Source organism: Balaenoptera acutorostrata, chromosome 4 (assembly GCF_949987535.1).
Source record: "Balaenoptera acutorostrata chromosome 4, mBalAcu1.1, whole genome shotgun sequence".
Lineage (NCBI taxonomy): Eukaryota > Metazoa > Chordata > Mammalia > Artiodactyla > Balaenopteridae > Balaenoptera > Balaenoptera acutorostrata.
Genome location: NC_080067.1, coordinates 2,095,656 through 2,113,175, shown reverse-complemented (window position 1 = coordinate 2,113,175; position 17,520 = coordinate 2,095,656). Strand labels below are relative to the sequence as shown.

Genomic DNA, 17,520 nt, shown 5'->3' with positions numbered 1-17,520 from the left:
ACTAATCTGCTACAAGTTATAAAAATCAAAATGCTCGAGACAGAAGACTAAAATCTGCTCTAAGTACTGGGTAGCAGTTTAACTTTTCTGTCAAGTTAAATAAGTTAAAAGCATTAGGTTTTGGGTATTGAGGAGTAAAGGTGTTTTTAAAATTCAGTCTCCAATAAATACTTTAGAACTTATCAAAATCACATTTTACTTTTTATTTTAAAAAGTCTCCAACAACTTGGGGCAAAAGCTTTAAAATTCTGCAAGTTAATTTTCTTTAAAAGTTCAAAAAGGGTTTAAAAGATTCAAATAAAGAAGATAAAATTTCAGAACTACTAAAACAGCTTGAGAGCAACTTCAGAATTTTTAAATTTATTATAAGGATGGGTTAAAGTACATGAAATTAAAATATACTCAATGACATACAAAAATGAAAAAGATTGTTAAACAAAAGCTACTTACCATCAACAAGAGATGGTATAGATCTTTCATTGTCTGAGTTTGAGAAGAGAATCAATTCCTTGTTGATGAAATCATTGTAAGTCAAATGCTTTGTTGCTGTACCATATAAAAATTGCTAAGAGAAAAGTTATACAGCAATTATGTCATGATTACTGCATGAATTTTAGCCTTTTTCTCTTTCTTCCCCCAGATCACCACTCTTTATGACTAACCTCTGGTAAGCCATGTAACCTACGCTGTCTCCGATCTTCCATAAAATTTGTTAACCATTCTTTTCTGTCATCGATCTTCTTCTTACTGAATGCCTGAAAGATTCCAGGTAACAATTTCATACATTAAAAATAAAAAGAATTTCATTATAAAATTAAAATTTATAAAGGCAAATAACTAATTATTAATTTCTGGGAAATTAACTTTTTTCCAATACGCTTTCATCAAAAATACACTTGAACAGTGGTGTCTGAATTAAAGAACTATGAAAGCAGGGCATAATCTGCGGTGATGGGAAATGACACCAAGATTAACTAGGTTGGGCTTAGAATTCTAAAGAGACTTATCACAGAAAACCAAGACTGGGAAGAAAAGTATGGCAGAAAGAGGGAATGGATATTAGGAGAGATTTTTTTTAAATGAACTTTGTTACCAAGGTAATGGCAGCATCATCTTCAGGACCAGCATATCTAAATAAGATGCGGTGCCTTTCCATATCAGCAAAATATTCCTTGGCTTCCTTAGCTGTACTGGTACCCAACCCTGCACAATTTTAAAAATAAAAGTGGAAACAAGCCAGACAGAGACAGACAAATACTGTATGATCTCACTTATATGTGGAATCTAAAAAAAAAAAAAAAATCTATGTCAAACTCATAGTAACAGAGCATAAAATGGTGGTTGCCAGGGGCTGGGGGGAGAGGGAAATGGGGAGATGTCAGTCAAAGGGTACAGACTTTCAGTTTAAGATGAGTAAGTTCTGGGGAACCTAATGTACAGCATAATGCCTATAGTCAATAATACTATATTGTATACTTGAAAATTGCTAAGAGAGGGACTTCCCTGGTGGCACAGTGGATAAGACTCCGCGATCCCATTGCAGGGGGCCCAGGTTCCATCCCTCGTCAGGGAGCTAGATCCCTCATGCATGCCGCAACTAAGAGTTCACATGCCACAACTAAGAAGCCCGTGAGCCACAACTAAGGAGTCCACCTGCTGCAACTAAGGAGCCCACATGCCACAACTAAGGAGCCAGCAAGCCACAACTAAGGAGCTGGCAAACCACAACTAAGGAGCCCGCGAGTCACAACCAAGGAGTCCGCAGGTCACAACTAAGTAGCCCACCTGCCACAACTAAGACCCGGTGCAACCAAATAAATTAATTAATTAATTAAAGAAAATTGCTAAGAGAGAAGATCTTAAAATGTTCTCTCCACAAGAAAAAAAAATATATATAGGGATAATGAGCAACATCCAGAATATGGGAAATTACACAAGACAAACAATCCAACTTTTTGAACAAATAAATTACAAGAAAAAAATATGAAAAGAGAAATAATATATTAAGATTAAACAGACTTATCAACCAAATGCAATGTGTGGGCCTTGTTTGGATCCTGATTCCAAAAAAAATAAATAAATAAATAAAAACTATAAAAATGAACATTTTTAATACAATCAGGAGAATTTTAACCTGGATTGAATATTTAAGGTTATTAAAGAAAGGTATGATAATGGTATTATGGACAATAAAAAAAATTCTCTTAGAGATACATACTAAAGTAGTATAGAAATAATTAATGCCTGGAAGTTATTTCAAACTACTGGGGTGGCAATGACAAGAGTTCAGATGAAACAAGATTGGCTGCAAAACGGTGACTGTTTAAGAACACGGGAAGCCCATTACACTACTCTCTCTACTTACATAAAATTTTCCCTAACAATTCTTTAAAAATCAGCCATAGCTGTTTCTGAAAGCCAAAAGAGACCAACTTTCAAACTATTTTACAATGCTCTCATAAAAATAAATTTACGTCAGTAGTAACTTCACAAAATATAAGTGTTTTAGAAAACAAACCTTTGTAGTATTTTATTTTCCAGGCTTTCTGGTTTTCTATATGTTTTTTCCACTCATCAAATTCAGGAATACTATAGAAGGAAAGTTCCTGCTTATTTTTGCTAGCCTTAAATGAATAATAAAAAAAAAAAATTAGTTTTTCCGCTACTGTTTAAGACAACAGTATAAAAATATATTAATGTAAATAGTACCTTTACAATAGGCGTAATGAACTCTTCAAGAAAACCATGCTTCAAAAGTGATGGCCAATTGTGATGGATGAAATTAATAAGCAGGCCTTTTATGTGAGAACCATCTTGATCCTAAATAAATGTTAGTAAAGAGTGCTATAATAATTTATGAAATATAATTACTTACAAAACCGAATTTTTAGATGTATGAATGCAGCAATGAGGCAAAATTCCATTCAAATTTTACAACTGTGCTTTACAAAACATTCTTTGGATGATCACCGTCAAGAATTTTTTTCTTAAAATTCAAATAAAGAATATAGCTAAGTGACAGACTAAACCTTTCTGTCATTAAATATGCTACCATTATCTTTTTTATAGTTTGCCCAGATTTCACTAAAAGAATGATTTAAAGATGGAAATTAATGAAACAGGGTTATAATGCTACTTCACTGGAAGGAGAAATCCATGGAGTACAGGTATTCACAAGTCTTCTCTTAACATAAAAACTGATAAATTTCTGCTTAAAACTATACAGCAGCTTCTCATTGAAGATTTTCTCTAGAAATGCTTTCAATTAGAGGATGTAAGAGACAAGCAGTTGGATGCAAGTGGAATTCTTCCTTTTCAATTTTCTACTTCTTTCCTAATTACTGCCATTTCACTATTCAGGTCCTCCAATTTTTTTGTGCATCCCAAATTATGCCATCATCTACGAATATTAGCCATTATCCTACTGATTAATCTTTCTTGTAAATTTCACCATTTCCTTCCTGCTTATAGATAGGTGGGCTTCAACCCCGTAATACTACACAGTGTGTTCTACTCTTCCCATACTTGTTGCATTTAAAAATATTTTTAAAATACCTAACCAAAGAGGTGGTTACCATAAATTAGATAATGTAGAATGTGCTTCACACAAACTGTGCCATTGAACAATATCTTCCCCCCGGATGTAAATACAATCACTTCCACGTCTACTATCTTGGGACAAACCTCATGAAACAAGTATCAAAAGGACATTCTGAAAAAGATATGTTTGAATATGTGGCAACTTTTAAACCAACCTGATCAGTCATAATCATAATCTTCCCATAGCGTAAGGTTTTCAGCGATTCTGCATCATCATAACTTTTCTTGTATTGTAGACCAACTATCTTAATGATATTGTTTATTTCTGCGTTCTCCATGATCTGTGCAAACATGAAACGGACGGAAAGTGTTTCAGAGGGTCTCCAGAGACAGAAGGCGAGCTGCAGGGACGCACAGAGCTCCCAGTGCCAGCAAGGCACTCAAGTGCCGCGGGCACGGGCGCAGATACGTACCTGCTTGTGAGAGGCCTCCCGCACGTTGAGGATCTTGCCCCTGAGGGGGAAGACCCCGTACCTGTCCCTCCCAATCACGCCCAGTCCGGACACGGCCAGCGACTTAGCAGAGTCCCCTTCCGTCAGTATCAGCGTGCACTCCAGGGAGTGCCTGCCACCTGGGGGCAGAGGACACACATTCCAAAGTTCTCGAGTCCGCCCACGAGAGCCCAGAGCCAAGAGACTGATGATCGCAGTGACCACGGAGCGCTGTAAGAGCATCTTACACCATGCTCAGGGTAACTTAAAAATTAAGTGCATTTTATGGAACTCCTGCCCCCCCAAAATTAGTAATCAGTGGTACATATGGCAATTTTCGTGAAGTAAAACCATACTCTGAACATAGAACCCTATGCTCTATATGTGGAAAGTTACAACAGTCTCTAACTGAATAAACACAAACTTAAAATCTAAAAAAAAATCTGAACTTACCAGCATCATTAGCATCATCCAGTTTGGGAATACCTTTGATTTTACTGTACTTTACTGATGAACACTTCTTGTTCAGCTGCGTCTGAGCCTTAAATTTCACCCAGTTCAGGATACTTTCCACAATGCCACAGTTAGAGGCCTAAAAATCAAAGAGTAATAATATACAAGCAAGCCAGAAGTTTATACACTTAGCTAAAGTTGGCGTAATACTTGGAATCTGTGCAGTTATAAGGCAAAACAATAGTAGTGATGATAATAATTGTGACATATGCTGGTAAATATTATTCTAACTACAGTAAAACTAACTCAGGCAGCTATTCACAATGACCTATTGTACTGAAATGTAAACACATGAAAAAAGGCCAACTTTACTACATATGATAAAAGTTCTATTACAATAAACTGCATAAGGAATATACATAGCTTTTGTTACAAGTTAGTTTTGTGAAAATTAACACAGTAAAAGCTGATCCACCTATGAATTTACTTCCTGGGAAATTTTAGACACTGACATTTTTGATGTCCCTCAACACAAAAATGTGAATCTTGAATTCCCTATGACAAAGAAATATTAACAATAAGGGAACATTAGGATAAACTCAAGATCTTATGGGAAATTCCCTGGTGGTCCAGTGGTTAGGACTCTGCGTTTCCAATGCAGGGGGCACGGGTTCAATCCCTGGTCGGGGAACTAAGATCCCGCGTGCCTCATGAAGTGGCCAAAAAAACAAAAACAAAACAAAACAAAACAAAACCTTATGAATAGTCCTTATTTTTTAAAAGTTTGGTACTGAGGATTTCAACATTACATGTATGTGTCATTCTGCAGTGAATTAACATGTGACAAGATGTCAAACCTCCCCCCAACCTCCCCACAAGAAAAAGTAAAGCGTCTCCAAAAGTTGGAGTTATTTATTTTTCATCAACCTGGGTAGTTTGATTTTAGGTGTATGAAATAGTTTTCTGGAATGTTTCAGATATTAAAAAGAAGTGAACTAGGGCTTCCCTGGTGACGCAGTGGTTGAGAATCTGCCTGCCAATGCAGGGGACACGGGTTCGAGCCCTGGTCTGGGAAGATCCCACATGCCGCGGAGCAACTAGGTCCGTGAGCCACAACTACTGAGCCTGCGCGTTTGGAGCCTGTGCTCTGCAACAAGAGAGGCCGCGATAGTGAGAGGCCCGCGCACCGCGATGAAGAGTGGCCCCCACTTGCCGCAACTAGAGAAAGCCCTCGCACAGAAACGAAGACCCAACACAGCCAAAAATAAATAAATAAATAAAATTTAAAAAAAAAAAAAAGAAGTGAACTATGTTGTCAAATCTAAACTTTCTCTGCCAAAAATGAAAATGTGTAAAATCTAAAATCAAATTACAACTTTTAATGAGGGCAGAAATTTGGGCTATCATTAACATTGGGTCATCTGTATTCAGAATTCATTATGATTAGACCCAACAGTACTCTTCTATAGGCCTTTAACTAAAACCTAAAAAACAACTTTTGTTTTTGCTTGTGAGACCCTACCTTTGAAATTCCAATACCAGAATTTGATAAAAATATTATTTCTACTGCAATTACATGATACTCCTCCAAAAAACTATAAACTTCCAAAGAGGAGGGGCTGTAATTTATTCATCTTTACATTCCCAGGGCAAACATATTTAAAGGCACTTTAGATATGATCATTTAATATGTTTGATGGTCCTGGTGAACAAGAGAACTGAGGCAAATCTTGCTGATACATAAGAGGCTATGAGAAATTATTAGCAGCCACAAGGCTCAGTTATAAATAGAAGATTTATTATTTATTTATACTCTCACCTTGTTTCAGAAAAGTTAAGGCAGCCTAAATAAACATGCACAAAGTAAAATGAAATTTTAAAATATGTAGAATATGGTAAATTTTATGTGATGCATATGTTACCACAATTAAAAAAAAAAAACTACATAAAGGTAAAAATCAGTATATGAATTTGAAATAAGTAGAAAAGACGAAATCAGGAGTCCTATAAGGACCTGTACACTTTTTAGAGGCAAATCTGTCTTTATAAAGGACAATGCAAAGCTAAAAACACAATTAGTTACATGAGTCCCCACTTTAATGCTTGGCAAAATAATTGACTGCTTTATGAAACAGTGTCTATCTACCCTCTGAAGTTTTCAGAATCAAGCATATTAGTTTTTAGTATAAGTATGCCTGTACCCACAATCAATATAAGAAATTAATCTGATTAGAATGATTTAGAATAATTAGAATAAATAAATCAAGAAAACTACTTAACTCTCAATAAAAAAACAAAAAACAAAACAAAAAACACTGAAAAATAATACAGATTTTACTCACTGCTTTAAAAAACTTTTCTGACAGTTGGCATTTGGATCCAAAACTTTTGGGCTGCAAAGTCATGTTTTCCTTAGTCTGAGAATCAAAAGTTGGATTTTCGATAAGGCAGTTAATAAAAACCCATATATGGTTTTTTACCTGTTGAAAACATATCAAAAAAGGTCAATATCAGAACTGATATTATTTAATAATTCAACAGAATATATAAAACATCACTTACTTGAAATGGTTTCACTGACACACCAGCTTTGTTCTTTTTCTTAACTACTTCAATCAGTTTACCAACAACTTGGTCTACTACATAATCCACATGCCGTCCACCCTAAAGATGGAAAAAAAATAGAATCCAAAATCTTCTATAGTTAAGGTAGCAAAATAGTTACATATTCATTTTTTTCTAGAATGAGCGTTTAATCTTCACCACAACTTTGTGAATTCAGTATGACTATATTATTAACCCTATTTTCCAAAGAGTTAAGATGAGTCTCAGAATGCCAGAGTTGGGATTTAAAAAACAGTCTTTTTGGCCATAGAGCCAATTAGCAACTCCATAAAACTCCATACAAAGTGAAAGCAATCGAATAAAAAGAAACATGGAAGTGAGAATGAACACTGGCCTGGTGGTGGCAGTGACACTCACAAGACTGACACTTAGGGACTGTGGCAGCCAGTGACAGTTGTCCATTCAATATCCATTCTCTCCTTCAACCTTACTGACAAACCCAAATTTGTTTGTTTTTAACTGGCAACATGCCCAATTAAAAATATTCACCAATCTAGACTCCCTTGCAGCTAGAGGTAGCCACTTGACCCAGTTCTAGCCAGAGATGCTAGCAGAGGTCTACTGGATGGGGCTTCCAGAAAAACTATTGCATTCTTGATCAAAGGGGAGAGGCTCTAGTTGGCATGTGCATTTGCCCAAACTCATTCTCTCTCCCTAGAACTTGGAAGGGTGCAGCATGAGAACAAAAGCCAAATGCTAAGGGTGGCAGAAGAGAAAGCCAGGAAGAGCATAGGTCCCTGATGACACTCTGGAGACACAGAACCAGACTAACACTGCCTACCACCAGTCCCCAGTCATACGAGGAAGAATAAAACCTTTACATGTTTACAAACCACTGTATACTAGGTTTCTGTTACACATAACAAAATGCAATCATATCTGATACAGATTTCTGTTGCCTAGAGAAAGTGATGCTAGATTATAAAAAAACAGAAAACAATAAAAAAAAATAAGTTCAAACTTGAACAAGAGTGACAAAGTGACAGATCACTGCTTTAGCTTATTCTAAAATACACACTTGTAGCGCCTAATATTTTACTATGGTCAATGGATAAATGCTTATAGATGAGAAGAATTTCATTTGATTTGGAAATTTAAAAGCCTACAGAAAAGGGTTCAAACTCCTCAGAATGGCAGATAGCGCATTTCACAATCTGACACCAAAACAGACTCATGCCCTATTATTTGTTCTTTTACACTCAAAACTCAGAGAACACAGAATAAGGAATTTGTTATCATTCTAAATGTCATAAAATATAAATGTATTCAATTATAAACACTAATCATATAAACTTATTTCTCAATGGATGTTTAAACTGTAAGACAGCTGTTTCATAGAAAATAAGTTTTTCATAAGTCAATTTTGATTTCACAAAAGCAGATTTGGGTTTTTTGTTGTTGTTTATCTTATTGTCTTTAATGAAGCACTGTTCTACCACTGACTTGGAAACAAAGAATTAGTGTACTTACTTTTGTTGTTGCAATGCTATTTACAAAGCTGATTTGCTGGAATCCTTTTTCACTCAGTGTGAGACAAACATCCCATCTTTCATTTGCAAGTTCATGAATAACTTTTAGGGCCACTCCAGTTTCATCCAACTTGTCTTTCACATAAAGATCTACATAACTGCGAAATCCATTTACCTAATAATTTGGAAAACAAAAACAAGAAACAATTTCTCTCCTACTGGCAGCTGAACTAGGTGAATGCCAACAGGTACTCACACTCTCATTTCCGCTCATTCACAACACCTCTCAATCTGCAGATCCCAACCTTATTCTACTCCTTGATTTCTGCCCTTTAAAAAGGAATTCATTTCTGTGTGTACTTGACAAAGAGAGGTTATGAACGGACAGCTGGACAGGTAAATTATTATAAAATCTTTCAAAACTTTAAATTTTTAAAATGACCAACTAGACCTCCAGTTTGAGTTGACATGTAGAGGACAAAGAAGGAGAAGTTTTCTTCTCCCTTACAAGAAGACACCTGGTCAGGTGACAAATGTTTTATGTCTCTTCAAGAGCTTGCGATCACAGGACAGCTGGCCATCCTAAGCCTGAAGAGAGGCAGGTGTCTGCAGGGAGACACAGAACCTAAGCCTTTTGCTTACCTGGAACCGAAGCTACCTGGTTATATAAGCCCACGGGAGCCTTAAGCCAGAGCTTCTGACGAACTGCTATAGGACACGTGTGGACTGGCGTGAGTGTGTCAAGAACTTGAGGGCTGTGGTCAAAGGGTTCCTACTCTCCCAGGAATCGTAGAGCAGGTTTTCACAGGGCAGATCAGAGAGAATCTAGAACAAGTTCTCCCCATGGGGCCAGCTGGGGGAGAAGAGCAGCCACTGGGAATCCCACCCAGACCCCCAGACCCATCTCCCTTATCAAAAAGAAAAACAAACGACAACAACAGCAAAAACCCCCTTAATCCACAGGGGGAAGGGCACTGCCAGAAAGCCCTGGTGAAGTATCACTGCAGCTGGGATGAAGTAATTCTGCCCCGGGCCACCCCACCTCACCCCCATCTCATTTAAGTTTACATTTTTAAAAGGTTTATTCTGCAGGGCAGGGAGCCTAAAGGATACTGAATGAGAACACTGGCGGTGACCTGCTGCAACTAGGGCAAGAGAACAGAGGACAAAGGGACAATCCCCACCTCCAGCGGCAGGGCAGACACTCTTGTGAATGCCAGACCCCTGAGACACGGGCTCACTGTGCGCTCTGAAGCCGGAGCTTTAGTCACACGTGGGGGTCTCCACAACCTACAACCGGGCTAGCAGGCCTCCGATAACAACAGTGGTTCTCAGCTGGGAGAGCTACACGAGACAGACCCTCCTTGAGGGGCAGCTCCAAGGGAAGGCTCAAAGCGAAGAGAAGGGACAAAAAACAATCTGAAGTATCTGGTGCGCATAGCAACAACAGACTGCAAACATGGCCCGGTCCCTGTCCAGATCAACATAAACCCTCACACTAGAGCCTAGGTACTCCGTATCTACTACCCTATACAACATAGCTGATTTTCAGCAGAATCTTACAAGGCATGCCAAAAGGCAAGAAAAAACACAGTCTGAAAAGACAAAGCAATCATCAGAACCAGACTTAGATGTGTCACGGATGTTTTAACTATCAGATAAGACCTTTAAAATAACTATGGCTAATCTGTTAAAGTCTCTAGTGAAAAAGGCAGACAATATGCAACTTCAGCAGAGAGACAGAAGCTTTAAGAATGAATCAATTGGAAATCCTAGAAATCAAACACAGTAGAAGACAAGAAGAATGCCTTTGGCAGGCTCAGCAAAAGACTTGAAACAGTAGAGGAAAGAGATCAATGAACTTGAAAATAGAGCAATAGAAATTAAAAGTAAAACACAAAGAGAAAACAGAGTGAATAAAGCACAGCAAAATGTCCAAGAGCTTGGGACCCTACAATAAATGCATAATTGGAACACCAAAAGGAAAAGAAAGAAAAGCATGTAAGAAATATTTGAAGATATAAGAGCCAAAAATTTTCCAAAATTAGTGACAGACACCAAACAAAAGATCCAAGAAACTCAGAAAACACCAAACAGAGTAAGTACCAAAAAAACCAAAAACCACCACCAAAAAAACCAACCAACCAACAACAAAAAAAACCCATATATATACCTAAGCATAGCATACTCAAAAACCAAAGACAAATAGAAAATCTTCAAGGCAGCCAGAGGAAAAACAAACACTTTACCAACAGAGGAAGAAGGATATGAACTACAGTAGAAACCATGCAAGCAAGAAGACAACAGAGTGACATTTTTAAAGTATTGAAAAAATTAAACTATCAACCCATAATTCTACATTCAGTGAAACTCTGTATCCTTTGGAGTGAAGGAAAAGAAGGACTCTCTCAGACAAACATAAACTGAGGGAATCTATTGCCAGCAGACCTATTCTACAGAAAATAAATATTAAAGGAAAATCTCCAGGCAGAAGGAATATGATTAAGATCAAAAACTTAGATCCACACCAAGAAATTAACAGTATTGGAAATGGAATAAATGAAGCTAAAATATAATTCTTTATTGTATTTTTAATTGCTCTAAAAGATAACTGACTGCTTAAAGCATTAACAACAACATCACTCGTTGTGGAAACATTTCTGCCATCATTTTTTCAAATACTTCTTCCACCTCATTCTCTTTCTTCTTCTGTTGTTTATAGCACATGTAAAACTGAAATGTATGACGTACTGTTATAAAGTCCTTCCACTACACATGGGATACACGCACCCTTATGTTCACAGCAGCACTATTCATAACAGCAAGACATGGAAACAAGGCCATCGACAGGTGAGTGGATAAAGAAGATGTGGTACATGTATACAATAGAATACTACTCAGCCATAAGAAATAATGAAATAATGCCATTTGCAGCAACGTGGATGGCCCTAGAGATTATCATAAAAGTGAAGTCAGACAGAGAAAGACAAATATCATAAGATATCACTTATATGTGGAATCTAAAAAGATGATACAAATGAACATATTTACAAAACAGAAACAGACTCACAGACTTAGAGAACGAACTTGTGGTTACCGGCGGGGGAAAGGTGGAGGGAGGGATAGTTAGGGAGTTTGGGATTGACGTGTACACACTTCTATATTTAAAATAGAATGCCTTTCCATGAAAAAATAAAGTCCTTTCACTACACATGAAGTGATAAATTATTTGAAGGTGGACTCAAATCATTTACAAATCTGTATTATAAACCCTAGGGCAACCACTAAAAACGTTTTAAAAACAGGTATAATAACAAGTAAATAGAGGAGATAAAATGGAATCATAAAAAAAAAAAGCTCAATTAAAACCAGAGAAGGCAGGATACAGGGAAAGAAGAAAAACAACAAATACAATGAATAAATAGCAAGATGGTAAATTTTAAGCCAAATTTATCAATAATCACTTTAAATGTGAATCATCTAAACACACTGGTTAAAAGAGATTAACAGATTAGATTTGAAAAGCAAGATCTAACTGTAAGCTGTCTACGAATTAACAAAGCATTAACTATTTTAGAAGACACTTACAGGCAATTTCTTTCCATTAAACATAACCTTGACTCCTTTGCATGAACCAGCCAAATCGTAAGCTCTTCTGGTCATGAGAGCCACAATGTCCTTGTCAAGTTTCTCCATCTTAAACTTGGACAGATCTGGTTGGAATGTTATGCATGTGTAATCTTCACCATCAAAATGTTTAATTTTGGCTTCAGAAGTCTTCATCATATTATTCATCCATGTCTTTAAAAGAAAAAATATTCAAATGTTTCTATAATGCCTCTATATTTGATAATACATAAAGACTCAGCTAATGAGATAACACTCATTTACCACAACTATATCCGTTTTCCAGCTTCACAACAAACCAGATTCTTAAAACTGATATTATAAATGAAAAAATTTTAACTACTACTATTATAACCTCATGCTGAAAGTAAGCAAAATAAACGGCACAACTTTATACATTGTTAGTTAAACATCTTTCAAATTCTTCAACATGACCATATAGAATTTTACAAAAATAAAAAGGTATGATGCTTTTCCTGACAAAATTATTTTAGCTTACGTAAACTTTCAAACTATTTTCAAAGGTCTACAAAAGTGAAATATAAAATTTTGAAATGTAAATTTGATGAATCAACAAGGAATTTTTCAAACATGCTAAGCGGATGTATTTCAATCTGCCTATGAGGGTCAGGACATTTTCCCTATTGCTTAAATAGGTTAAAGGAAAAGTCTGTTAAGTAAAGCGTTTGTTTTAAAGGAATAGGAGAAAGATAGGTTTATGTAAAATATCCCAGGCATTCTTAAGTCTTTTTACTCTGATTACTTGCTTAATGCTTTAAAAAAAGTTATATAGGTATCATTGCAATTTACCTAAGGTCTATTATCTTGGCAAAGCAACAAACACGATTATTTAAAAAAAAAAAAAAATTAGGCACATTTCTATCATACCTGCTTAAAACTATGTTTGTATTCTTTGCAAGCAGTTTCTACTGTAAACTTTGTACTGAAAATATTACAAAGTTTTGCACCATAACCATTGCGACCACCTGTAAAAACAATTAAATGTGAAAGGTTTAATGAAAATGGTTTTAAAGAAACTGTTAACTCACCTACCATACAGCAGGTCTGTTGCAAAACAGTTTCCACTTATTGAAATAATCAATTGATGATAATGCAAAGTATATTTAGATTTTTCATTTAAAGAAAAATACAATTAAGATTTAGCACATATAGTAAAATTAAAATATGCATTTTGTAGATTCATTATCTTCATCACAACTTCAAAAACATTAAGCTTTGTATCTCCTATAATTCAGTAAGTCTATGTATGAAATCTGAGCTTTCTATCAAAGTTACTTCTCTATTACAAAATTTTAATCTATATAACTTCCTAGAGCCTTGGTTTTGGGAAAAAAAAATTATCAATCTACTTAGGAAATGTAAATAAGTGGAAAAACATCTGGTTTTGGTCAAAGCACTTTCAACTCTATTCATAGAGTCTAGACTTTCAATCTTGACCCTCTTAAGGAAATCAGTTTAAAAGCAATTTAATTGATACCAAAAGACATGGTGCTTATGTAAAAACAAATTCACATAAACAGGAATCATATACATCTTATTTTCATCAGGACTCTAATTCAAAACCCAAACCGTTAGCCAGGTTAGAGCTCCAGGAGTTCTAGCAGAAGTCAACGTACTACGAGAGTTAAGTCTGTATCAGACTATAACCAAGAAAACAATTAAACATGATAGATTTTTATATATTAATTCTGAAAAGGATTTTCTCATAATAAAACTATACAGATTTTCTTTTCTGTAATATTTTATATAGAAAGAGTAAGAGAGGGCAATATTTTTCAATAAAAATTCTGATCAGCCTAAATCAGACTTTACCTGTTACTTTTTTCTCATCATCGTCATAGTTACTGGATGTTAAAAGCTGTCCAAAAATTAATGCAGGAACATAAACTTTCTCTACTTTGTGTTCTACTACCGGAATGCCTTTCCCATTATTCCAGATGCTTATAATGTTAGATTCACTGTAAATAAATAAGCAGAGTTTAGAACTTAAAATAGTTATAAGCTATATCAATTAATTTACATCAAAAGTAATGTAACCCAGAATAAACCTGAGTTTGCCAGCCATTACCAATTGGGAGACACTCACTCGTCTTCCAAGAAAATACTTGCTGAGGACACACATTTCTATCCCTGAGTCATAACTCAAATTAGGATCACTAAGATCTGCAGGTAATACTGCAACATTTCTCAGGAAAAGAAACTCTTCTCAGTAGTAAAAGCAGTGAAGCTTTTATAAGAAGCCAGCTATCAATTTCATTTTCTTTTCACACATATTAGCCATGATCTTCCTGCTTCACCCTGCCAGTCAACCACCTGTGAACCCGGGCTCTGCAGGGCCAGTGTCCAGGGCCATTTTTATTTCCTACCTGACTGCTGAGCAGGGCAGACAGAAAAGGAAAAACAGCCTGAAATGTACTCCATTCTCCGCCTAAATGTTACAGGGTTGTTTGTATTGTGGCAGTCATTGTTATAAACTAACTTTAATGGTTTTAAAATATGTTAAGTATTACCTATTTTAGGTCTTTTAGGTTTTTCAATCACAAAACCATCCATTTTAGTCCTAAATGGTATGGAGTAGAGGTTCCTACAGTTAACAGCAACTTGACATAGGCCATGGTCCTGATGGAAAATTTTGCCTACCCTATTGTTTCAGGGTAGTATACGATGCCTTTACCCACTTAGCCAAATGTGCAAGGAAACACAGCTTCACTGAGAATTACCTTAAAAAGCTACCATTTGCCAATCTGATTCACAATTATTCTTAGACACACTGTTTCACTCACACACATAGCTTAATCTCTCTAGAGTTACTAGAAGTAGTTATTACAACTAAAAAAAAAAAATGTTATAAAAGCCAAAATGAAAATCAAAGATCCAAGAGGAAATTAATTAAATTTTTAAAAGTTTAAGAAAAAGAAACTAAAAAATAACTTAACACATCACCTTCTTTCTCTCGCTCTACAATATAGGTTCAACTCTCCGAATCGCGGAGACTCAAATTTTGATATCATTTTTATTCATATCTCCTGATCATTCTCTAAGTCGTTTAGTCATCAAGACATTAATTTGTTCTATTAGATTCGTTTCAGCACTATCCGACCTTCCTTCATTCCAAATGCCAGTATAGGAGTCTAAATTAGCATCACCTTAAATACTGTTACTGCAACACTGCTAAAAAACAGAGCTAGCCGCTCCCCTTAACTATATTCTGATACCACAGATCTCCTCACACTACTGTTTGCTCCAGAACACATCAGTAGTTTAAGTGTCTTCTATTGCATGTTCCAGGCCCATTATCCATATCCTTACTTAGAGTCAAACTGAACTACCACTATTCTGCAACATGCATGCTATTTTCCTGCAGGTCAGTTTTATTACTTGTCCACGTTCATTCCCAATTCTTCCATTTCTTTGTTTATTGGTCTTTCCCTTGCCTATACTACCTTTTCCCTCTTTGTCTAGCCAAATTTTACCTGAACTTCAAGGATCAATTTACGACTTCAGTTCTCCCACAAGCCTTTTACCCAGCCTAAAACAATGTTTCCCAACCCTCCTTATATTGAAACTTGCAAAAAAATCTAAAGTATTTAAGGGGGACCTCAGGACATAATTAGGTTAGCTCACTTGTGGGTAAACACTCTCTACAGAATACACAGCTGAATATTTAAGTATGTAATGGTTTCAAATTAGCTACTGTACTTTACCTTGTGTGTCCTAAATGCAGATGTCAAAATAGTGGGCCTTAGAAACAAGGGCCGTGTATTGCATTACTTTTTTAGACTTCCAAATAGTTCCTAGCTTGGGCTTAAAACCTGTAACTTATTAAGCACCCTTTTTTTTTTTTTTTTTTTTTTTTACAAGACACTTCATGGAGTTTAAAACTATAGAGAAGAATTCTGAAGGAAATGAAGAAAGACAATGCATGGAAAATTACAGATACTAAACATCTCAGAATGACACAAAAAGTCAACAAACTCATGAGAAAACCCTTAAAATTTCTTCATCCTACTTAGTATATGTGGTACTATAATTAAAATAAGGCACTTTGTAAATGCGTTATCTTCATCACAGTTTCAAAAAATGAGGCTTGATATCAAGTACATTCTATAAGCCTGTATGAGTATGAAACTGAAATTTTCTATCAAAGTCACCTATTACAAAATTTCAATCTATTTCACTTCCTAGATCTGGTACTTATTTCTATAATCTCTAAACAATGATTCAGAATTCTATAACTATATTCTTTGCTCCATCAATAATCTTCACAGAAGTATTGAGAAAAAGAATGATGTCCTTAAATAAGCTATAAATAAAGTTTTGAAATAATTAAAGCTAACGAGAAACCTGGAAAACAATCTAAACATCCAATATTCATTAGCTGGAAAGAGGTTAAACAATGATGACATACTGACATAATAAAATACTTAGGAACATTAAAAAGAATTAAGTAGATCTACATAAGTTAATAAAGAAGGCTGCCCACAGTATGTCAAATAAAAATTGAAAGATACAAAATAGTATACAGAAGGCGATTTTTTAAAAATGTATAAATATATGTACATATATTTCAGTATGAGTGTGTATTATTTTTTGAAAGCTACAGCTTTAAGAGTTTCAACCCTGAATAAATAAGAATACTTAAGCTAGAGAAACAGAACTCTGATTAATGTCCTTTCCACGGTTATTTGATTTTAATCAAATAGATGCCAACAAATAAGTTGTTTCAATAACAACTAACCATTATGTTATACTATTTAATGGGTTTTAAGCTCCCCTGTAAGAAGTTGCTTCAAATTCTCTTTCTAGAATTGCTGTCCAAATTCTGCATGGCATCCCTTGCTAATCTATTCCTACTTTTTTGTTGTTTGTTTTTTTGGGTTTTTTTGTTTTACAACCATGGCTGTTTACTTAAATTTTATTCCCACGTCACAGAGTATTATCAAAAGAGGAATAAGAGCTAAACTGTGCTATGTATCCTCTACACTTAACCCATTAACTAGCAAAATTTAACCTCTCTTTTACACAAAGAGTTCATGTACACACATGCACAAAGAAAAATAAAATCTGCTATACAAAAATGTTAAAAAGAATGAAACCCAAAGAATATAAAAAACGGACAGCAGAGAAAAATGGGTCAATAAAATAAACAGCCTAACAGCACTTTTCCCCATCTGAATTCTGCTTTAAAATGACTTCTTAATTTAGAAATCTAACTTAAGCAAAAATTGCATCACTGAAATAAAATTGATTTTAATAAAAGTATCATGAATTCTGTAATATATGTAGTAAAGGAA

The 17,520-nt window shown here is 35.3% G+C and overlaps 1 protein-coding gene across 3 annotated transcripts in view; it reads right to left on the bottom strand.

Moving 5' to 3' along the window:
• Window positions 1-17,520, bottom strand: part of TOP2B (DNA topoisomerase II beta) — a 66,532-nt gene that overhangs the window by 24,074 nt on the left and 24,938 nt on the right. For all 3 annotated transcript variants that reach the window (XM_057546166.1, XM_057546168.1, XM_057546167.1), the window contains exons 5-18: window positions 14,039-14,184; window positions 13,094-13,191; window positions 12,167-12,379; window positions 8,580-8,753; window positions 7,047-7,148; window positions 6,827-6,964; window positions 4,485-4,623; window positions 4,014-4,171; window positions 3,756-3,881; window positions 2,710-2,820; window positions 2,519-2,624; window positions 1,094-1,203; window positions 663-755; window positions 451-565 (exon numbers count right to left, since the gene is read on the bottom strand). In XM_057546166.1, coding sequence (XP_057402149.1) covers window positions 451-565; window positions 663-755; window positions 1,094-1,203; window positions 2,519-2,624; window positions 2,710-2,820; window positions 3,756-3,881; window positions 4,014-4,171; window positions 4,485-4,623; window positions 6,827-6,964; window positions 7,047-7,148; window positions 8,580-8,753; window positions 12,167-12,379; window positions 13,094-13,191; window positions 14,039-14,184 — 1,829 coding nt within the window. The remainder of the gene's footprint in view (window positions 1-450; window positions 566-662; window positions 756-1,093; window positions 1,204-2,518; window positions 2,625-2,709; window positions 2,821-3,755; window positions 3,882-4,013; window positions 4,172-4,484; window positions 4,624-6,826; window positions 6,965-7,046; window positions 7,149-8,579; window positions 8,754-12,166; window positions 12,380-13,093; window positions 13,192-14,038; window positions 14,185-17,520) is intronic.